General features: G+C 37.8%; 1 protein-coding gene across 2 annotated transcripts in view; it reads left to right on the forward strand.

The window, feature by feature from the left end:
- Positions 1 to 23,994, forward strand: part of Cep135 (centrosomal protein 135kDa) — a 53,893-nt gene that overhangs the window by 11,213 nt on the left and 18,686 nt on the right. For both annotated transcript variants that reach the window (XM_013009197.1, XM_013009196.1), the window contains exons 7-14: positions 4,129 to 4,257; positions 5,733 to 5,948; positions 9,959 to 10,024; positions 10,881 to 11,019; positions 12,109 to 12,332; positions 15,301 to 15,453; positions 16,180 to 16,332; positions 20,232 to 20,309. In XM_013009197.1, coding sequence (XP_012864651.1) covers positions 4,129 to 4,257; positions 5,733 to 5,948; positions 9,959 to 10,024; positions 10,881 to 11,019; positions 12,109 to 12,332; positions 15,301 to 15,453; positions 16,180 to 16,332; positions 20,232 to 20,309 — 1,158 coding nt within the window. The remainder of the gene's footprint in view (positions 1 to 4,128; positions 4,258 to 5,732; positions 5,949 to 9,958; positions 10,025 to 10,880; positions 11,020 to 12,108; positions 12,333 to 15,300; positions 15,454 to 16,179; positions 16,333 to 20,231; positions 20,310 to 23,994) is intronic.

Genomic DNA, 23,994 nt, shown 5'->3' on the forward strand with positions numbered 1-23,994 from the left:
GTGTGTGTGTGTGTGCCAGTTCTGAGGCATGAACTCAGGGTGTGTGTGTGTGTGTGTGTGTGTGGTGTGTGTGTGTGTGTGTGCGCGCCAGTTCTGAGGCATGAACTCAGGGCCTGTGCACTGTTCCTGAGTTTTTTTGCTAGCACTCTACCACTTGAGCTGTTCTGGCTTTTTGGGGTTAATTGGAATTGAGAGTCTGGTGGGCTTTACTGCCTGGGCAAGCTTTAAACTGTAATCCTCAGATCTCAGCCTCTTGAGTAGCTAGGATTTCAGGCATGAGCCACTGGTACCCAGCTAGGTTTTTCTTTTTTGGTACTGGGGATTGAACTCAGGACTCTGTGATTGCTAGGAAGATGCTCTACTACTTGAATCATCTTCAGCCTCATTTTACATTGGTCATTTTCATAGCAGCTGAGATTGAGATGGAGTTTCATGAATTTCTTTTTGCCTGTGCCGGCCTCAGACCATGATTCTCTGAACTCTGCCTTCCAGGTGGCTAGGATTACATGCTTGAACCACTATAGATGGCTTCCTCTTTTCATTTTTTTATTAGGATAAATTAACTGTGTATAGGAATTGCATTATGGTATTTACATAAATGCATATAATGTACTTTGATCAAATTTCCCCTCGGTCCCCTTCCTTTCTCACTCCTTTTTGAAAGTTTTTAGTAGATTTCATAATGCTATTTACGTGGTGTGTGTGTGTGTGTGTGTGTGTGTGTGTTATAAAAATGTACTCCTAGAGCCCAGGCACTGGTGGCTTATACCTGTAATCTTAGCTATTCAGGAGGCTGAGATCTGAGAATTCTGATTTGAAGACAATGCAGACAGGAAAGTCCATCAGATTCTTATCTCCAATAAACTACCAAAAGCTGGAAGTAGAGTTCAAGTGGTAAAGTGTTAGCCTTGAACAAAAGATCTAAGGGACAGTGCCCAGGTCTTGAGTTCAAGCCCCAGATCTGGCACACACACAGAAAAATGAACTTCCATAGTATTCCCCTCTATCCTCTATTCTTCCTCTCCCCCCCATTCCTTCCTCTTCCTCCTGACAGTCTCCTGTCATATTAATATTTTATATGTCTAGATTCTACATATGAATGAAAACATAATTTTTTTGAGTTTGGCTTTTCTCACTTAACATAAGTATGCTGTTTTATAATTGTAGGTGTTAGCCGTTTGAACATACATGTCTGAAAATTACTCTTTTGAGTGGCTGTATTTTTGTGTGTTTTTTTGCACAATCGGTTTTATGAAGCAGCAAGGGGTTATTGAAGGCAGAGTTAAATCAGGCATAGTGAGCTCTTGACATTTTGTGCTTTCTGCTGATGTCTTAGTTAGATTGCAAGCTTGCTCTCTCAATGTGCTTCCTGAAGCTTAACCTGGGTGATGTGTTCCTCCCATTCTGCTCATGGCTGCATATTCTGGAGTTCTGTGACTATGTGTTGGTATAACTCTGTAAAGTACCTTGGCAGAAAGGAAATCATGTCAAGCAAACATTACAAAGAGATGCTTAAAAATATCAAACATGTATGAGTTGGATGTTATTTTCCCATTCCTATTCACACTTCTGTGACATTTTTCTAAGTACTTTATAAACATACCCCAGCCAGACTTTGCCATCCTCTGCAACGTCTGTAATGTTGGTCCCCATGGCCAAAACGTCCAACAAACTGTGGCTATCAGTCTACTTGAGCTCACTCTGCCCTTTGTCAGATATCACTGCTCTTCTTTTTGCTGAGTTTATTTTGTTTTCTTCAGCATGTATTTCACATTGTGAGTGTGGGGGTCTCTACAATAAGACAGTGACAAACACAATAACAAAAACACTACTGTAACTTTCGCTGTTTTCAAGCTCATTTCCAGACTTACCATGGCTTTACCATGGCTCAGGATTTACCATGGCTCAACTTCTTAATCTTTAAAAAAACAATTTTAAAGTCAGGTTCCAGTGGCACACACGTATAATCCAAGGTTCTTGGGAGGTAGAGACTGGAGGGATTATGGTTTGAGACCTTCCCAGGCAAAAAGTTCATGACACACTATCTCATCAGAAAAAGCTATGCGTGGTGCCACACATCTATCATCCCAGTGCTAGCTTGAGGTTTAGGTATGTGTATTGCAGTCCAGGCTGGCCCAGGCAGAAGTGAGACTCTTCTCAAAAAAGAACCAGAGCAAAAAGGGTCAGAGACGTGTCTCAAGCAGTAGAGTACCTGCCTAGAGCATAGTATCCCTGAGTACTACAAAGCAGTACTTACATGTACTCAGGCTTAAAATTTAATGGGTAGAGGATTATTCTTGCTATTAAGGTCTAATTCTTCACACATGTGTAATCACCCACACGTTGCCTTTTATTACAATCTAATCATAGTGAGCCATTTCTGCTACCTCAAAAGTACTACATTGTGTTATGTTTTGTGTCACTACCTAGTGTGGTTTATATCCTTTTTGGATGTATTTGATAAGGCCTATGCTGCTTTCCACAGGCACAAACATACCATACAGAGTAAGTAAGCCACTTCATTCCCTTAACTACTTTGATGCCATGTACTGTTTCCTTTGTTCTGCCATGAAACCAGCAAATTTTTGGTTTGCTTACTTGAGCTTTTTCTATGAAGGTGAATCTTCCTGAAAGTTATAGTCAATGCTTTAGTCATTCTATACCAGTTCAATGCACAATAATTGGTGAATGTTTGATCTTCATTTCCTTTTTCTTTTAAAATGTGTATTTACTTATTTATTTTGGAAAAGAAAAAGCCTGCAAGTGTGTTTTTCGTTCCAAATTCTTGCATGTGACTTAGTAATACCAATTTATGGTTAATAGTGATCTTTTTGATTATCTGCTTTCTGAATAATCAGTAATTAAATTTGCTCCGGCTTTTTATTTTTAATGTTGCGGTTGAGTACAGCTCGGTTTCCTTAGTGTTTTGCATTTACTCATTCTCTTCAGCAGCCACTGAAGTCGCTCAGACTCAGGTTTGGTATTTGAATGTATTTGTTTGCTAGCAACTTGCTTTTTGTATTAGAAAATTGCCGAATCTTAGGAGAGGGAAATTTTTTAAATTTAAATTTTTTTTTATTGTGAAAATACCATACAGAGGGGTTACAGTTACGCGCAAGGTAATGAGTACATTTCTTATCAAGCATTGTTGTCTCCTCCTTTGTTTCCCCTTCCCAACCTTCTCCCCTCCCCCCTCTGGGCCCAAAGATGCTGGAGGGAATGTGAACAGAAGGGAACCTTACTGCATTGTTGGTGGGAGTGTAAACTTGTTCAACCACTTTGGAAAGTAGTATGGAGGTTCCTCAAAAGACTTCACATAGAGCTCCCCTATGACCCAGCAATCCCACTTTTGGGCATTTACCCAAATGATCACAAACAAGACCACACTAAAGCTACCAATGGAACCAACCTCGATGCCCCTCAGTAGATGAATGGATCAAGAAAATGTGGTATATATATATATATATATATGTATATATATATATATATATATATATATAATAAAATTCTATGCCTCCATCAGAAAGAATGACATTGCCCCATTTGTTAGGAAATGGAAAGACTTGGAAGTAAGCCAAGGCCCAAAGAAACATAGGTCCCATGGTTTCTCTTATTTGCAATAACTAGAATACGTCTGAGATAAGCAGAAAAGGTCAGATAAGTTGATGTTAGGCGAAATGAACCCCAAGATAGGATTCAAATTTTTTTTCTTTCTTGCTGTTGTTTCTAACACATTTATAAGATTTATAAGATGATTTCTTTGTTGCTTTGTATGTCCCTCCCCTACAGTATGACCCCTGCTTTCACTGTATTTGATGTTGGTATAATTTGTGGAGGGGAAGGGAAAAATTTTTTAATTAGAACCTATTTAATTACAAATTAAACTAGAAAATAATTATTATAAAATTAAGTTGAAATCAATTCAGTGAAAATATTTACTATGAAAACTGTGACAATCCTGTTGGCATTTTCTGTGCTACTTATTTTGTTCTGCATATATGCATTCTATCTGTGGGAACATGTGAATGTTAATTTTTGCACAGGCTCTGGGAGATAATAAAAAAGTACTTTCCAAGATCTGGCTCATTCCAGATCTTAGAAACTGATTGCCCCATTTTGTATCTCCAGATTGAGCTGAGAGAACGAGAGATAGAGCGCCTGTCAGTTGCTCTGGATGGTGGGCGGTCCCCTGATATCCTGTCTCTGAAGACCAAAAATCAAACCAATGAAAAGCTAATTGCTCATCTGAACGTTCAGGTAAAATCTCTTGGAATAATTGTTGATAATGGTCTGTAGATTTGTACATGGGACAAGATTGCCCACTAAGCTATTATTTATTTGATAGGGACAAATTATCTAGAAATAGAGCACAGCTATTGAAAAATATTGTTCTTAAAGGATGTTCAATGAAGCAAGAATTATGACACATCATAGAGTTTAAAATTCAAAAGAAGAGAATAAACTATGGACATATTGTGATCTTCAATTTGCTTTTTTTAAAATGTGAAAATGTACTTGGTAAGAAAACTTACTGAAAGAGAAATGCCAAAATGTATTAACAAAGCTTGTCTTTGTATGATGGTTGTCTTTGTATGATGATGGGATATATCCTTCTTTATGGCTTACTTTATTTAAAATTTTTTTTAGCTAGGACTGGGAAAGTGGCTCAGTGGTAGAGTGCTTGCCTTGCATGCACGAGGCCCTGGGTTCGATTCCTCAGCACCACATAAGCAGAAAAAAGTTGGAAGTGTCTCTGTGGCTCAAGTGGTAGGGTGTTAGCCTTGAGCCGAAGAGCCGAGGGACAGCGCCCAAGCCCAGAGTTCTGGCCCACGACTGACAAAAAAATAAAATTAAAAAAAAATGAAAATTAGCTATGCATTTTTATAGTATAAAAACAACATGTAAATATATAAATATTAACAAATATATAAGTATACATATATTTCTTTTATACTATTGTATATATGTTTATATATAGCATACACATATATATGTATATATATATGGTAGGCATATAATTCAGTGGTAGAGTACTTGCCTTGCATGCACAAGGCCTTGAGTTTGATTCTCAGCATCACTAGTAAAACCTGCATTTGGTAGGGGATAGGGGGAGCAAGAGAGTTCCATAATGTAAGACACATTACTGTATTTAGTAGTAAGAAATATCAGCAGTAGCTCTAGGACAGTGCTATCCAATAGAATTGCAATGTGAGCTAAATATGAAATTTACTAGTTTCCAGATTTTACAAAGTAAAAAAAAAAGTGGGATTAATTGTAATAATGTATTTATTCCAAAATTCTTATCTTTGAATCAGGACTTATGAAATCCTGTATACATTTTACATTTATAGCACATCTGAGATTGAACCTTCCATAGTTCAAGCGCTTAGTACTACATCTAGATGTGAGTGGCTATTCAATTGGACAGCACCATTTAACATATCATTGTGATATTTCTGCTGATAATTTTAGATCTCTGGGTAAAAAGTTAATGCAAATTTCTTAGTTATTTTTTCCTTCTGTGCTAGAAAACCAAAGCTAATAGATATATAGTTGGATTAAATAACCTATTGTCAGTTTCTCAAAATCAGTATTGCAGTGTAAAAATATAAAGTAGCTGTTGTAATTTTTGTATCTTTTAAAATGTAGTTTTAAAAACTATTAGTTGGAAGGCTCAGTATTTAGGATAATTTTCCAGTTCATATACTTCATGACTTGAAAATTTAATTTAGGTTGACTTTCTTCAGCAAGCTAATAAAGAGTTGGAGAGGCACATTCAAGAGCTTTTGGAAACCAAGGAAACAGTGACAAGCGAAGTTGTTAGTTTAAGTAACAAAAATGAAAAACTCTGCCAAGAATTAAGTGAAATAGACCAGTTAGCGCAGCAATTGGAAAGACATAAAGAAGAAGTGTTGGAGTCTGCTAATAAAGAGCTTGGGGAAGCAAAGGTAATGCCCTGTTTGGTTGTGGGAAGGTTCACTAACTGCTGGGTGGCAGTGAGCTTTGAGCCCTTCAGACTTCCTATTCAGGATAGAGGTGTCTTTATCTGGTGTTTTCATTTTTTGCTTTTGTTAGTTCAGTTCTTAAGTTTTTTTCTACCTTGTAAATGATTGCATTTTTTTTCTAGTTGTTTAAATGTTTTTCTATAGCACATATGAGAAATTTCTTTTTTACTTGGTTGGTCATGGAGCTTGAACTCTGGGCTTGGGCTCTGTCCCTGAGCTTTTCAGCTCAAGGTTAGCACTCCACCACTTGAGCCACAGCACCACTTTGGTTTTTTTTGCTCATGTGGTGCTGAGGAATCAAACCCAAGGCCTCATAAATACATGGCAAGCACTCTACCACTGAGCCACCTTCCTAGCCCTTTGATAAATTTCTAACCCATCTTGATTTTCTTTGAAATTTCTCTGTCTTTATCTTTGCCTTCTGAGAGAGCGTCTGAAGTTTGTCTTCTGACTTTTTTGCTCAGGCACCCCTAAAGGTGTTTTTAAAATTGTATGTCTTTGCTAACTTTTTCATCTTTTAGTTTAAATAGGTGCAAGCAGTAAAATTTCCAATGTACCATAATACTCAGCTCCTAAAATGAAACTATCTCATTTTTCTTTTAAATGTAGCCAGTAAAATCTAAATGACCTTTTCTCCTTGGAATATTCACAAAGTTTTATCCTATTTTACCATTTTATACCTGAATGTCTTTTTAATATCACTGTACCAGTCTAGATTAAACAGTACATGCATTAAAACTTTTTGGTTTTAGAAATTTCTTATGCCAACAAAATTAAAAGTGTTTTTTTTTTCTCTGAACAGAGTAATTATTAGGTATCAGTGGGACAGATATATCAGAAATGTTGATAAATATTTAAAAACAAAACAGGTTTGGAGAACTACATTTTTTAGCAAAACTTAATGAGAGAAAGTAGTATCTTATTTACAGCCTTCAGCAAGCCCCAACATTTCAGATTGTCTTTATCTGGTGTGCCATAAATTTTTAAATCTTGAACCGGTATGCTGCTATGTTATGAGATATAAGCCTTTCTTCCAAGCAGTGTGAGAAAGGTGGCTGAAGTGGAAAAGTAGGAGTTGAGACTCACATTATAGCCAGATCATAAACAAGTTCTTAGGGGAATCACTTTTTTTTTTTTTTGGGTCAGTCTTGGGGCTTGAACTCTGGGCCTGGGCGCTGTCCCTGAGCTCTTCAGCTCAAGGCTAGCGCTCTACCACTTGAGCCACAGTGTTACCAGTTTATTGGAGATAAAAGTCTCATGGACTTTCCTGCCTGGGCTGGCTTTGAAGTGTGATCCTCAGATCTCAGCCTCCTAAGTAGCTAGGATTGCAGACGTGAGCCACTGACGCCTGGCTGGGTGAATCACTTTTAAGAAGCACTCTCTATATAAACTAAAACTTTAGATTTTGATTCCTTAAAACTGTGCAAGGGCTGGGCATGTAGCTCAGTGACAAAGCACCTGTATAGTATGAGTGACACCCTTCGTTTGGTCACTAGCACCACAAAAATACAAAGGAAAAGAAACTATTCATACCATAGTTTCAGATAGTATTTGGAAAGCCAGGAGGACCTGATAGGCCCTCCCTCCCTCCCTCCCTCCCTCCCTCCCTCCCTTCCTTCTTTCCTTCCTTTCCTTGCTTCCTCCCTCCTAAGGAAGGCCTTCCTTCTTTACTTCATCCCTTCTTCCCTTCTCTCTCCCTCCCTTCCTTCTTTATAACAATTATTTTCTTTTTGTTATTTTTACATAGATTCTCATGGATTTTTATGTGTTTGTTTTTTGTCATTGTTGTTTGCCTCAGCTGGCCTTGATCTGTGATTCTCATGATCTCTGCTTCTTGAGTAGTTGGAATTACAGATGTGAGCCACTGCCCCTAGCCCGAGTTGAATTTATACATTGTCATACACTAATCAGTGGAATAGAACTCCACTAATAAAAAGCCCACAGCAACTCAGTGTTGAAAAACAAAAAGTCCTTCCTCTAAAGCCAGGAACAAGTATAGGAGACATACTCTCATCACTTTAACACTGAGCTTGGCTCATTAATGGCAAAGTAATAGATACCCATAATCCTAGCATTTGAGAGGCCAATACAGGCATCTCATGAGCTTGATATCAGTCTTGGTCTATATTACCAGAGCTTATCCAAAAAATAACCCCAACAAAAACTATAGTGCTGAAAATCCTACCAAGAGCAGTTAGACAAGAAAAAGAAAAAGCAGGGCTGGGAAAGTGACTCAGTGGTAGAGCGCTTGCCTTGCATGACTGAGGCCCTGGGTTCGATTCCCCAGCACCACATAAGCAAAAAGAAAAAAGCCGGATGTGGTGCTGTGGCTCAAGCAGTAGAGCGCTAGCCTTGAGCTGAAGAGCTGAGGGACAGCGCCCAGGCCCAGAATTCAGGCCCACGACCGGACACCCAAAAAAAGAAAAAGAAAAAGCATGCAGATTGTAACTGAAAGTAAACTTACCTCTGTACACAGGATGTGACCTCAGGTATCATGAGCCCTAAAAATTCCACACCAAATAATAGAATTAAACCAGGCACTAGTACTCACACCTGAAAACCTAGTTACTTAGGAGGCTTGGACCTGGAGGATCTCAATTTGAAGCCAGCCCTGGCATAAAAGTCTGTTAAGATGAGATTTCCAGCCAAGTGCTGGTGGCTCATACCTGCAATCCTAGCTACTCAGGAGGCTGAGATCTGAGGATCACAGTTCAAAGCTAGCCTGGGCAGAAAAGTTCATGAGATTCTTATCTCCAATAAACTACTTAGAAAAAGCCAGAAGTGGCGCTGTGGCTCAAATGGTAGAGCACCAGCCTTGAGCACAAAGGCTTAGGGACAGGGCTCCGGCCCTGAGTTGAAGCTCCATGACCAGCAAAAAAAAAAAAAGACTACATGTCCAATTAATCAACAAAATGTAGAGCTGGAGGAGTAGCTCAGGTGGTAAAGCTGGCTAGGCAGTCATGAGGCCTTTGAGTCCAAGCTCTAGTACCAGGAGAAAAAAAATAGAATTAATGGATTTAATAAGTTACATTTGATAAAATACAAAAATTAGGTGCAATTCTATAAGCAAAAAATCTAAAAATGAGATTAAGTAATAGCATCACAAAGACAAAATACTTAGGAATAAGCCTTAACAACATGGTAAAAAACTATGAAACATTGCTAAAAGTTAATGAATATACAGATAAATACAAAGACATACTGTATTCATCAGTTGGAATACTTAACCATTACTAAATTATCCAAAATCATCGACAGATTCAGCAGTCTGTTATCAAAATCCTAGTAACAGGATTTTCAGAAATAGATAAAATCCTAAAATTCATACAGAATCTCAAGAGACCTTGGAAAGCCAATAGTCTTAGGAAGACATAATTCATGTAGCTTTGATTCTGCTTTTGTGGTTTCAGTTCGCTGATGCGCTTTGTCTCATCCCTTTTTTGTTCCTCCTTCTGCATCCTCTGTGCTCTGTGCACTAGGTACTTAACATGGCTTCTCATGGCCTGTCTACAAGTCTCAGAAATGACAACGTGGCTAACAAAAGACTACTATTGAGTCATAATATTTTAATGGCCTCCTGACCTCTGGGTTGCAGAATAGGGGATCCAAGTTGGTAAAAGCAAGTAGGGAAGATTAGGATATAATAGTACCATAAGAAACCCTAAAAAATTAAGGCCCAAGGAAAGTCCTACAAGTACACAGTAGGTAAAAACATTTTGAAGTGGCCCTTTCAGATATTACATATATGTTCTGTAAGCATTGGTATCCAAAAGAATAAAGAGAACCTCAACTCTGCTTCCTCTTCATTGAGACTACTAGGACTAAGGCTTCAAGTCCTACTAGTGAGGGGAATGTGAACTACTTGAAAAATTACTCAGTCTCACTGTGCTCTGCCTTAGTGATAGGTATTCATAGGCTTTTAGATCTTTACCTAATAGGCTTTTTATTCCTAGAAAGAGATTAAAAGAAACCTCAGTGAAATGCGGAATCTTGAAGAAACAATGGCAGAACTTAAACTGGTAAGTTAGTCATACTAAATTGCCAGCATTTTAAGTGGGAAATGCTTTACTGAACATATAATTTACATACAGTATTCAGTCATTCAAGTGTTGTCTGTTTTATGCAACTGTCACTATTGTTTAATCAGAGTGTTTTTGCCCCGTAACAATAAGACTTTTACTCTTTAGTACTCACTCCCTGACAACCAGCATCTACTTTAGATGCTGTAGATACTATATTGTAACTATTCCATATGGTAGTTCAAATGTACTGGATTCTTTCATTCAGCATGGTGCTCACTATTTGTATGTATACTATAAATGTTGAATGACTCATTATGCTGGTCTCAGGCCTGTGACCAAGTTTCAGTAGTGGGGGCTGACATTAATGCCTCTGTTACTACTTTCTGGTCTTTCTTTTATCTTCTACTAGTGCTTTGTTGTTTGCATTAATACAATTAATGATGGTATTAGTAGTTAATGTTTATTAAGTACTTAACCATAGTGGAAATGCCAGGAACTAACTACTCCACACCTTTTAAACATAAGCTTTTATAATTTTTCATGCACAAGTACATATTCATTTAGAATCAAGTAGAAAAATATGCCGCACAAATTGGAAGAAAATATAAATGTAACAGTTCTTCCATCCACAAAGAAGCATTGTTGATCTTTAAGTTCTTTGGTGCTGCTTTTAGCGACCATTGTTAATTGACTTTAATTGAAACTGTATGCATGAATAATTAAAAGTGTGATTATGAATACATGTGTGTGGATTGCAGTTATCTAAGTGCTTATAAACATCTATTTAAAATTTCAAGTGCTATAATGTTTTACAATATTATTAGAAATTGTTTATAGTATTAAAAACTTACAGGAATTAAGCGCATGCCATAAAGAAAAGGAAAGACTGAGTGATGAACTCCTTCTGAAATCAGACCTGGAAACTGTTGTTTATCAGCTTGAACAAGAAAAGCAAAGACTTAACAAAAAGTTGGAAAGTTTTACAAGTACAGGTAAGATAATACAATGTTAGCAACTTGAAAAGTAATTGAGATTTGTTCTTAATATATTCCTTTTTATTTTTGATTATTTAAGTTGTTATACAAAGGGGTTTTGTTTCAACCTGTAGTTTATTATTTTTCTTAGTAGATCATCTACATTCATTTAATAGATGTTTGTAGAGAGCTTGACATGAACCAGAATCCACATTAGGCATTGTAGATAGGGGGGAAACCCCTTCATCTCTAGGAACTTTCAGTATTGTAATATGTTTGATTGGTTAGTCCAAGAAACCCTGCTTGAACATTTTACAGTATCTATTTTTTTGAGACAGACTGGTAATAGAATGAAAACCAAAGAGCATTCCTTCATTGTTTCTTGGAATGAATGTCAACTCATGAATTTGACAGCTGCATATTGTAAATGCTTACTGTGTATCTGCTGAATAAATGGAAGAAGAGATGGTAGCAAATCAGAATATATCATGAAAATTTTCAGTGCCTCACAGTTTTAACAAGTATTATCTAAATTAGGTCATACTATAAGAACGATAGTATTTAGATACTTTCATTTATGAAGAGTTAATTTCTGTGTTAAAACTAGTAACTGTGAGCAGGGTACAATGGTGTGGGCTTGTAGTCCCAGCCACTTTAAACACTGAGGCAGGAAGATTGCTTGAGCCCAGAACTTTGAGATCCGTGTAAGCCAATTAAAAAATGAAAAACTGATCATTATACTTACTTGAAAAAGACTTGTTTTGATCTCTTTGTATATGCATGAAATTCAAGCTTAGTGTTAGATTTGCTCATGTTCTGTTTGTTTGCAAATGTATTTGTGTTTCACTGCATTTTCAGATATTTAGAAAGTACCATGTGGAAATGTATTGCTCTATTTTGAAGGTACTAGATAATACCCTGTGATTAGAAAAAAAACAGGGGGATTTGACTCAGTGGATTTTTATTTAAACTTTTAATGTTTCACTTTTTTCATTTTCCTCTTTTAATATTTATCTCTTTGACACTTGTGAGTGATACACAAAATAATTCACGATTTCTTGTTGCTTTCATTTTAAAAAGAAATTGATATTACACTTTAATTTGCAGAAAGAAAACTTACTCTGGAAGTTGAGAGAATGAGGCTGGAACATGGAATAAAACGTCGAGACAAGTCACCCTCTCGTTTAGATACATTTCTGAAAGGTATAGAAGAAGAACGAGATTATTATAAAAGAGAACTAGAACGACTCCAACATATAATACAGCGAAGATCTTCCTCTATAAATTATTGTGCACGTGAAAAACTTGCAATGCTTAAGACATTAGAAAAGGTAATACCTCTGTAAAAGAGTAATCGGTAAGGTGGAGAATACTGTTATGAAACTTGTTTTATTATTATATTACATATAACTTTATTCACTTTGCTTTTTTTTTTTTTTTGGTCGATTGTGGGGTTTGAACTCTGGGCCTGGCCGCTGTCCATGAGCTATCAGCTCAAGGCAAGCACTCTACCAGTTGAGCCACAGTGCCACTTCTGGTTTTCTGAGTGGTTAACTGGAGATGGGGGCTGGGAATGTGGCTCAGTGGTAGAGTGCTTGTCTTGCATGCATGAGGCCCTGGGTTCAATTCTTCAGCACCACATAAGCAGAAAAAGTTGGAAGTGGCCCTCTGGCTCAAGTGGTAGAGCACTAGTCTTAAGCTGAAGAGCTGAGGGACAGTGCCTAAGCCAAGAGTCGAGGCACAATGCCGACTAAACAAACAAACAAAAAAATTTCATGGACTTTTCTGTCCGTGCTGGCTTTGAACCACGATCCTCTGATCTCAGCCTCCTGAGTAGCTAGGATTATACTGATGCCCTCTTCTCCTTCCCTCTTCTCCTCCCTTTCCACAAGGTAGAAATGCTGTTGCCTGGATTAAGTAGGAAAATGACCCCTTAACAAGGTAGCAATGCTGATTGCTAGATTAAGGAAAGGTGGATTAGCTGTGTCATGGAGAAAAGTGCGAAGCATCGGGCTTAGGAACTAGAGCCCAGGGACTCTGCTGATGGACACTTCTCTCTAATGATTTACTTCCTGGATCACCTCTGTTCCTCCTGGTAGCAGAGTCTCTTTGACCACATAGCAGGCAGGCTTCATTTGTTTGCAGCGTTGGTTGGACCAATCAGGATGGAGCATTTCATTTTGTCGATTGAGCATCTTCTTTGCTGTGGGAAATGGCTAGAAATTGGAAGTGAGTTCTGAACACGTATCCACTCTATACATTTACAAGTTGACAGTTTAAAAGTGTTCACTTTGAAAGTTTGACATGATGGTAATCATAGCCTATAGTTTCAGCTACTTGGGAAGTTAAGTCAGATGGATGAAAAGTTTAAAGCCAGACTGGCCAATAAAACAAGATCCTATCTCAAAAAAAAAAAAAAAAGATGAAAGCTAGCAAGCTGGGTGTGGTGGCTCACACCGATAATCCTAACTATAGTATCACTATGTAGCTCAGGTGTCCTTAAACTCATTGTGTAGCTAACTGGCCTCAAACTCATGATCTTCCTATCTTAGTGTCCCTTGTACTGCTGTTATCAGTGAACACTACCATGCCTGGCTTCAAAGCTGTTAGCCTGAATATTTGATTCAGTTGCTTTGTACAGATTCATAATTAAAAGACAAATGGGAGTGGTAATGGTAAGGTATTAGTACAATGAGATACCTTTCCCCCTTTAATTTGCTTACTTTCTTGAAATGTTGTTTAGCTGGCACAGACCACCCCTTTTCTAGAATTCAGAAATTGGACTGTATTGGAATATTTTAAAGCCCCCAAATAAACCAAAGCAATGGGAAATACATGAGTAAAGTGGGTATGAATGAGGCATGGAAGACAGACTAGGACAAGTTCCTGATCTTGTGTGACTATGTAGTAAGGAGTGATGAAAAGGAGTTAATTATTATATATTAATACTAACGTATACTTACCTACATACAAAATACATTTAGAGATGAGTTCAGCAACACATGTTCAGGAATGTATGCTTTCCTAGGTGCCATATTGGGCACTGAATGTGTGGTGAAAAAGCCTGGATATCTATTATGTCCCTCATGGAACTTAAATTTTAGTAGATATACATTTAAAAACAAACTCATGTTTGTTTTTGCACGTACTACCACTGAGCTATTTCTGCAACCCTTAATTTAATCTCATTTATAATAAATGTTAATGAAGAGTAGAATAGATATGAAAGCTTGAAATTAGTCCATAAAAGATATAAATTAAGTGGAGAATCTAGAGGAATTCATTATGGAAAGTGACATTGAACTGAGTTCTAAACAGTAATGAAAATAGACTTAAATCTTTATTCATTGAGTCCTTTTCTAGAATCTGTACAGATCACTTCCTTTCTGTAATTTTTAAAATTTAGATATCATTGGGTTATGGATCTCATTTTATAATTTCAAGTCTGTACTGAATTATCAGATAATCCCAATTTAAGATGCCTACATTTAGTACTTTAACAATAAAATACTATAAATGTGCCATCTTTATTTTTCACAGTTAACACTAGAACTTTTGAATTGAACTGGAATAGTAGGCATATTCTTGTTTTAGAAATATTGAAAGCAAGGTATGTTAAGGTGGTACATTGACTCACTGATAAGCTTATATTACTTGTTAGAAGTATTTGCATTGATCTGATTGTAAAAATAGACCTTGTATAGGTGTCATTTGAGGATGGTTGGGGTTAGGCCTGGTTGGAAAATTGATCTTAATATTCAGTCTTATTGATCACTGAAAAATAAGTGACACTGTTAGAGTTACTTGCACTGGGTGAACAAATACACATATACCCACCTGATCCCTTCCCTGGAGAGGACTTAAAGTAATGGTGCTTAAAAATTTCCAGGACTCAAAATCACTTTTAAGCCTTAAAAAACAAAGTTAAGGAACCCTACCATCTTAAGTTTCTAAGTCTGGAATAAGCCCCAAATTTATATGTGTTACAAGTTCCTGGGCATTACTGCTGTTTCTGGTGGGGCTTATCAGGTCCAGGAGAACTGTGGAAGGATCTGATGGGACCTGATTGAATGTTGACAGCTGGGTCCCCAGAGAATTCGCCTCAGTACTGCCAGTGTTATCATTTACTCCGATAGATTATTTTTCTGTTAAAAATGTTTTCCTTTATTACATTAAAAGAACTTCTGTGCCTTTTGTCTATTAGCCTTGCTCAGTCATCCTCATCACTGGCATCTTTGTGACAACCATGTGGTGATAATTATAACAAATGGTAACTTCTGTCTTTCAATTATGTTTCAGGATGATTACAATTCAGAAATTCATGTGATCACAAAAGAAAGAGATGAACTTCAGCGTATGCTAGAAAGATTTGAAAAATACATGGAAGATATACAGTCCAATGTTAAATTATTGACAGCAGAAAGAGATAAACTGAGTACCTTATATACTGAAGTAAGAAATGTATTATAATTAACCCAACTGTTTTCTAAATGATAGAACCGGTTAACCATGGTGAAGCCAATATGCATTCATCAAAGTTCTTTTAACATATGGACCTTGTGATATTCCTTCATAATTAGAATTTTAATTAGTAGTATATTCTCATCTTGTTCTCAAAGCACATATTTCACTTTTTTACATCTATTCTCCCTTCTAGCGTGTGCATGTGACAGATCAAAACTACCTGAACAGGCCTCACTCTGAGCCTAATTTATTCTGGGATTTAGATATGTACCATATGTCTGAATGCCAAGAATAAACGTAGGTAGCTCACTTGCTGTTTGGACTCTTGGCTATTAAAGGTGTAAACACTAGTGAAAAAGGCTCTGCTATGGGAGAGGAAATCAATATAACATGGCCCCTTTCCCATGCCTCACTGTCCTAAGGGCAAAGGGAGTCTAAGCAAAGCCTGGCATACAAATTAATCCACTTTTGGAGTTTCTTGACAGTACTTAAATTTCAGCTCTCTTGGGTCTGCCTAGCTAATTTCTGTTTGTCTGTCTGCTGTACTTACTACATCTTTCAAATATCCTTTTTGGTTTTATCATTCGATTTGAATCCTTTTCCCCATTACTTTGTTGGAGTTTGGGAAGACAGTGGAAATAGCATGTATTTAGTTTATCTTTTCAAAATAGTGGATGCATTCAAAGTGTTTATTTATGTCTTTAATTCTCTAAGGCTCAAGAAGAACTATCTACATTAAGACAAGAATCCTCCCAAACCACAGTCCCTAGTAATCTTGTTAGTCTTATGGAAAAGGAAAAGGAAATTGCAATGTCTGACTTAAGAAGACTTATGTCAGAAAGGGAAGCCTTAAAAGAAAAGTTAAAAGTAAGTAGTCCGGGGCTGGGAATGTTGCTTAGTGATAGAGTGTTTGCCTAGCATGCATGAAGCCCCTGGGTTCGATTCCCCAATACCACATCAACAGAAAAAGCCGGAAGTGGCACTGTGGCTCAAATGGTAGAACACAAGCCTTGAGAGGCTCAGGGACAGAGCCCAGGCCCTGAGTTCAAGCCCCAGGACTGGCAAAAAAAAATTAATACAATTCACATATTAACGTGTATTTTCCTATGACACTGCTAATGATGCACATCTACATGGTATGGGCAAGTGGCGCAAGCTGGCAGACCCAGCTTGCCCGATTAGGCTCAGCCTGTAGCTAAGAGTGCTTTCACATTTCTACATTGCTTTCAAAAAACAAAATAAAACAAAAAAGTTGAAAGCAAAAAAAACAAAAACAAGAGAAGACTATTTCATTTTGAGAAAGTGTTACTGGAATATGTTTACAGCCTGTAGTTTTCTTTTTGTGTGTGCCAGTTAAGAAATGCAGTAGAGATATTCATTCCACAATATGTGCTGTCTGGTTTTTTACAGAAAATATTTGTTGACCCCTGAACTCAAAGGGAAGTTTTTCATGTGAAGAATGACACTTTAAATAAAAGAATGCCATACAGTTGACCTATTTAAAAAAAAGTATAATTCAGTGGTTTTTAGTATATTCATAATGTACAATCTTTACCACAGTCAACTTTGGACACACTAGGAAACTTTGTATCCATTTACTGTCAGTTTCTTTCCTCATGGGTCTCCTCAGACACAGGCAACCTGTAACGTACTTTCTATCTCTGGGTTTGTCTATTCTGGGCATTTCATATATATTGAATCATTGAATATGTGGGTTTTGTTTTGTTGTGTTACAGTGCCAGGAATTGAGCAATAGGCCTTTGAACATATAAAGCAAGCAATCTACCATGGAGCGAACTATATCCCCAGTTGAAATATGTCATATTTTTACATCTGGCATTAGCATGTACTTTGAGGTTCATCTACAAACAATCCTAGAACATTTGTTTGTAAGTTTTTAGTGTGGTCATGGGTTCATGTTTCTTGGGCATATCCTGCTCATACGGTAGCTCTCTAGGTCATCTGCTGAATTTCCATAATCACCAAGGCCAAACTATTTTCCAGAGCTGGCTTTCCATGTTACACCCCCCCATCATGAAGAAGGGCTCTAGCTTCTCTACATCCTCTTCAGTGCTACTTTTACCTGCCATTTTTATTATACTCTTTCATTATGGTTTTGATTTGCATTTCCTCAGTGCTTAATGATGTTAAGCATCTTTTCAGGTGCCTATTGGCCAGTTTAATTTAATTTGATCTTTTTTTTTGAAAAACATCTGTTGAGATCTTTTGCCATTTTAACATTAGGTAGTTTTCCTCATCATTATTGACTGAAAGTGTTTTCATATATTTTTGAAACAGCCCCTTCCTTATCAGTACTGCCTTGCAGACGCTTCTGTGGGTCTTTGTTTTACTTTCTTACTGGTATCTTTGAAACACAGAAGTTTGTAATTTGTATGAAGTCCAATCTATCCTGTTTCCTTAGTTGCTTGTGTTTTAGACTCATATCTGCAGGAAGTATTTTAAAATTCCTTTTGTAATCTCCCCCCAAGTAAATATGTTAGTATTTGTGAAGTACTTAACAATGTTCAGCACATTATGAGTATTATTATTATGAAATCTGTTCTCTCCATGCAGTTTATGTTATGAAATTAATGCTTTGAAAGTAACAGCTAAACTTAGGGGAAAAATAGGCATTTTAATGGTAGTCTTTATGTCACAAATTTGACCCCCCATAATGCAGTTTGCAAATGTTTTCAATTGGAATCTTTGATAAAATGCCTTCCAAAAAGTTTTTTCCTATAAAATCCCAGACCACGAGGTCTGGGAATGTGGCTTGGTGGTAGAGTGCTTGCCTTACATGCATGAAGCCCTGGATTCGATTCCTCAGTACCTTATACACAGAAAAAGCTGGAAGTGGCCCTGTGGCTTAAGTGGTAGAGTGCTAGCCTTGAGCAAAAGAAGCTCAGGGACAGTGCCCAGACTCTGAGTACCAGCCTCAGGACTGGCAAAAAAGAAAAAAAACAACAACAGACCAAACATGAAACTTGTGTGTAATATGGTAACTTTTAGCACAGGCTACTCATTTTTCTTTTCCTGTGTGTTGAAGTGACCAAAAATGTAAAAATAGCTCTTTAAATATTTAAACAGTAGTACTGAAAACTTGGGAAGAGTGACATTCAAACTACTAGAATCCTTCTGGGTTGTGGAAGACAGGATTTTATGAGTTTTCAATGAACTTTTACTTAACAACTGAATCCCTCAGACTCCTAGTGAGAAAGCTACTCTGCTCCAAACTCAGTTGCCAAGTCTAGGTGTTAGGGCTAAAGTGTCTCTGAAAGCTCTTGTCTTCTAAATAATTAACTGGATTCCAGCAGTGCTACTTCATTTCCAATATTGAACAAAAGTAAGCTTTAACCATGGGGGAGGATCTGTCCCAAGTGCCTTCTGTACATGCTCTGTCTTGGAAATTCTAAAAGTCTTTTCTCATTGGTGCTGCTTACAGATGATGTCTCTGAATTACAGTGAGCTTTAAGTAATTTGCCCAGCCTCCCCCATTGTGCGTTACAAGGAGTCTGACTCCTGTGGACTTGTTACTTTCTTCTACTCTGTACTTCCTTCTTTGTGTCTGCTCCCAGCCTGTTCTGGTTATTATTTTTTTTTTGGGGGGGTGAGTCGTGGGGCCTGAATTCTGGGCCTGGGCACTGTCCCTCAGCTCTTCAGCTCAAGGCTAGCGCTTAACCACTTGAGCCACAACGCCACTTCTGGCTTTTTTCTTTTTGCTTATGTGGTGCTGAGGAATCGAACTCAGGGCCTCATGCATGCAAGGCAAGCGCTCTACCACTGAGCCACCTTCCAGCCTAGTTATTAAGTTTTCATCTGCATTGTTAGACTTCATTTTTATCTCTATTTAACACTCAGAATTATCTTTCAGAAATGTCTGTGTCACTTTCTATTTAATTAAAATCCACAAACTGTTTACAAACACTATAGTGATCGCCCCTTGCCTACTTCCAGGTCTAGTGTCTTTTCCCCTAAGCTCACCTTTGCTGTTCCTTACTCCTGTTTTTCATAAAATTCCAACCTTACTGGCCTTTTTCTTGCCTCTTCTCTGTAAACAGTTGAAAGATTCATTCATTCACTCCTCCTAATTCCCTTCTCTGGCACATTCTTATTCATCTTTAAATTCAGCTTAAATAGCAGATAGCAAATAAATGCTAGCCCTAGATGCCTTTTTGTGCCCTGTTTTTCTTAGATCTCTTATGGAGCAACAGTCCTTACTTACTCTGCTAAGCTTTTGGTTTTTTTATACTTGTGCTAATATGGGTTAAAATGTGTAAGTCTTTTTTTTTAATTGTGAAAATACTGTACAGAGGGGTTACAATTACATGGGCAAGATAATGAGCACATTTCTTATCAAGCATTGTAGCCTCCTCCTTTGTTTCCCCTTCCCATCCTTCCCCCCCACCCCTACCCCCCCCATCCCTGCACTAAAGTTGTAAAGTTCGTTTTCAACATAATGACTTGTACATCTCATTATTGCAATGGGTCCACCTGTATCCCTATTTAAACGATTTGTGTGTAAGTCTTTATAAATGAATCTGCCATGCCATCTCTTTTATAGACACACCTAGAGGTAGAGATTGTAGATGATAGCCTGTTATGTTTTCCTAAATCCAGAAGCAATTTTTATAAAATAATGATCTTTCTAAAACAGATCTATGGTTTATGAAAAGAAAACATAGCCCTATAGACTTTCTTACTTACTTTGGTCACTTTGTTTTATTATCAGATATAAACGAGCAATTTTCTACAAAATTCTCTTTCAGAACATCCAAGAAATGAATGTTTTTGGAAAAGCAGAATTAGAGAAGACTGTTGAACATTTAACACATATTAATCATCAGGTAATTCGTTAAACTAGTTTTGGGACACATTGTGTTTTTATGAATGGCTGTGTCTGATCAACCCCGGGTGGACTATATAGCATAACATCGCTGGCAAAGCTGCTACACAGCTACACCGTTGGTACTGTGTGTGCCAGAGGCTGAAATGGGTTCCAGTCCACTTCTGTCTGCTGAACCTATAAGAAAACTGCCTGACCTTTCTGTGCCTCAGTTCCCTTATTTATAGAGTATTAGGGCTATTGCTTTTCAATGGTTTTGTGAAAATTAAATGGATTAGTAATACAAGTAAAGAACTTAGAAAAGTGCATATTGAAGGGCTCAGTTGCTATTGATGATTATTGTGGTTTTGGTCTTGTAAAAATAATTACATAACACAGCATAAAATAGGAAGTAACATTCACGGCCACAGTCCTCTCTGTGTCCTCTCAGGGGCTCAAGTCCCTTATATAAAACAAATAGTATTTGCATATCCTATGCATATCTTCCCATATGCATTTTTTGTGTCAGTACTGGGGCTTGAACTCAGAGTCAGAGTAATCTCCCTTAGCTTTTACACTCAAGGCTGTCACTCGGCCACTTGAGTCACAGCTTTACTTTGGCTTTTTGATGGTTAATTTAGGTCTTGCCTGGGCCTAGCTTTGAACCACAGTCCGTAAATCTTAACCTCCTGAGTAACTAGGATAACAGGCATGAGGCAGCAATGCCTGGTAACTTCCCATTTACTTTTAAATCACATTTAGATCACTTATGATACCTTATGAAAATCAGTGCTATGTACATAATGTTACAATATATAGATTAGGGAATAATAACATGTATATGCTCTCAATACAGATGCACCCATCACAAGACTAAGTACATTGCATAGAACCCACTTAGCCAAATCTAGATAATATGAACATACATGCTTTGATTGAGAATGTATACTGAGTTCCAGAAGCATGAAAAAATATAAAGATAAATAAAAATACATACTTTTTAATAGTGAGAAATACAGTATGCCTATGGATAAATTTCTAGGCCCTTTATAGAAAATACTGTTTAGCCTTATTGAAAAAAGTACTATATAAGTGAAGGAATGCATATGAAAAACTTGACATATGTTATTTAAAGCAATATAAATTCTCCCCAAGTTGGTCTATGGAGTTGGTATAGTTCCAGCTAAACTCTCAAGTAGTGTGTATGTGTGTATGTTATAGAAATTGTCAATAGCTTCTAAAATACACATGGAAACAAAAGAATCCAACATTTTAAAGACCATGATGGTGGGTTTGACCTACCAGATATGAAGGCTGTAGAGTCATTGTAATTAAGATAGGAGTGGAGGGCTGGGAATGTGACTTAGTGGTACAGTGCTTGCCTAGAATGCATGAAGCCCTGGGTTCGATTCCTCAGTACCTCATAAACAGAAAAAGCCAGAAGTGGCGCTGTGGCTCAAGAGGTAAGAGTGCTAGCCGTGAGCAAAAAGAAAGTTTAGGGACAGTGCTCAGGTTCTGAGTTCATGCCCCTGAACTGGTAAAAAGAGAAGGAAGGAAGGAAGGGAGGGAGGGAGGGAGGAAGGAAAGGAAGAAAGAAAGGAAAGAAGGGAGAAAAGGAAAGAAAGAAAAGGATTGGATTGGGCCTATAAGAATCCCTTGAGGGTAAACACAGAATCCCAACACACCAGAGAACTCAGAAGAAGAGTGGTTACCAACTAATGGCTTCTGGGACAGGTGGCTACTTACATTGAAAGAGGAAAAAGGTTTCTCTTCCCTCAAATATATCATACCTCCACATCATTTCAAGATTTATTTCATGAATGTTCAAAACATACTACATTTTTTTTTTCTGGTCCTAGGTTTGAACTCAGGGCCTGGACTCTGTCCCTGAGCCATTTTGTGCTCAAGGCTCTATCACCTGAGCCACAGCTTCGCTTCAGCCTTTTCTGTTTATGTGGTACTGAGGAATTGATCCCAGGGCTTCATGCATGCTAGGCAAGCACTCTACAACTAAGCCCAATTTGCTACATTATAAATATCATTTTTCAAAGCATATTACATTTTGTAAAGAAATGCAGGAGAAAATCTTGAGACATCATAATCTTGAAGAATTAATAAGAGAAGTATTTATATAGTATTTACTGTATGTCAGGCCCTTGTCTCAACATTTTTTTTTTTTTTTTTTGGGTGCGGTCGTGGGGCCTGAACTCTGGGCCTGGGCTCTGTCCCTCAGCTCTTCAGCTCAAGGCTAGCGCTCTACCACTTGAGCCACAGTGCCACTTCCAGCTTTTTTCTTTTTGCTTATGTGGTGCTGGGGAATCGAACTCAGGGCCTCAGGCATGCAAGGCAAGCACTGTACCACTGAGCCACCTTCCTAACCCGTCTCAACATTTTATCTATATTAATTTTCATAACAACTATGTGGAGTAATGCTAACATTATCCTTTTCTCACACAGAAAGTAAACTGAGGCCAAAGGAAATATGTCTAAGACCATGTGACTAGTGCCAGAACATGAATGAGTTGATTTGTGAAAGGAAACAGATAAATAGGACCCATAATAAAGATACCTCTATTAATCTAATTATGATGCATTGAAAAGACAAACCATTAGTGGGAAAAGAACTTGCTATACATTTAACACCCTCTCACCTCTACCTACATCTCAAAAAAGTTCAAGAGATGTGGCTAAGCACATTTCATGGTGGAGGAAATTACAATAACTAATAACTGTAAAAAGATGTTTTACGGCTGGGAAGGTAGCTCAGTAGTAGAGTACTTGCCTTGCATGCATGAGGCCCTGGGTTCGATTCCTCAGCACCACATAAGCAGAAAAAGCTAGAAGTGGCACTGTGGCTCAAGTGGTAGAGTGCTTGCCTTAAGCTGAAGAGCTGAGGGACAGCACCCAGGCCCAGAGTTCAGGACCCACAACCAGCAAAAAAAAAAAAAAGATGTTTTACTTCTACTGGGCACCAGTGGCTCATGTCTATAATCCTAGCTACTCAAGAGGCTGAGATCTGAGGATCACAACTTGAAGCCAGCCCAGACAGGAAAGTTTGTAAGATTCTTATCTCCAGTTAACCACCCAAAAGCTACAAATGGAGCTGTGGCTCAAGTGGTATAGCAGTAGCCTTGAGTACAAGAGCTCAGAGACAGTGTCTAGGCCCTGAGTTCTAGCCCTAGGACCAGAAGAAAAACAACAACAAAAAGATGTTCTACCTCAGTAATACAAAGTTAAACTACAGTAAAATCATTTTCCACACACATCAGATCACCAGAAATTGGCAACTTGTAAAAAGTACTAAAACAAGCTGGTGGCTCATGACTGTAATCTGAACTACTCAGGAGGCTGAGATCTGAGGATCACAGTTCAAAGCCAGCATGGGTCAGGAAAATCCATGAGAATCTTATCTCCAATAAACCACCAGAAAGCTGGAAGGGGTGCTGTGGCTCAAGCGTTAGAGTGCTCTCCTTGAGCTGAAGAATGCAGGGACAGCGCTCAAGCCCCCAGTTCAAGCCCCACAACTGACCAAAACAAAAGGATTTGCACATACATATATGTAGCTCCTGAGAATGTAAACAAACACTTCTTGCAGAATAATGTAGCCTTGTATTAGTCAGCCTATTGTCAGTGTGACAATAACCTGAGAAAAACAACGTAAAGGAGAAAAGGCTTATTTTGACTCTCAATTTCAGAGGTTTTAGACC

Source organism: Dipodomys ordii, unplaced genomic scaffold (assembly GCF_000151885.1).
Source record: "Dipodomys ordii isolate 6190 unplaced genomic scaffold, Dord_2.0 Scaffold8, whole genome shotgun sequence".
In the NCBI taxonomy this organism is placed as follows: domain Eukaryota; kingdom Metazoa; phylum Chordata; class Mammalia; order Rodentia; family Heteromyidae; genus Dipodomys; species Dipodomys ordii.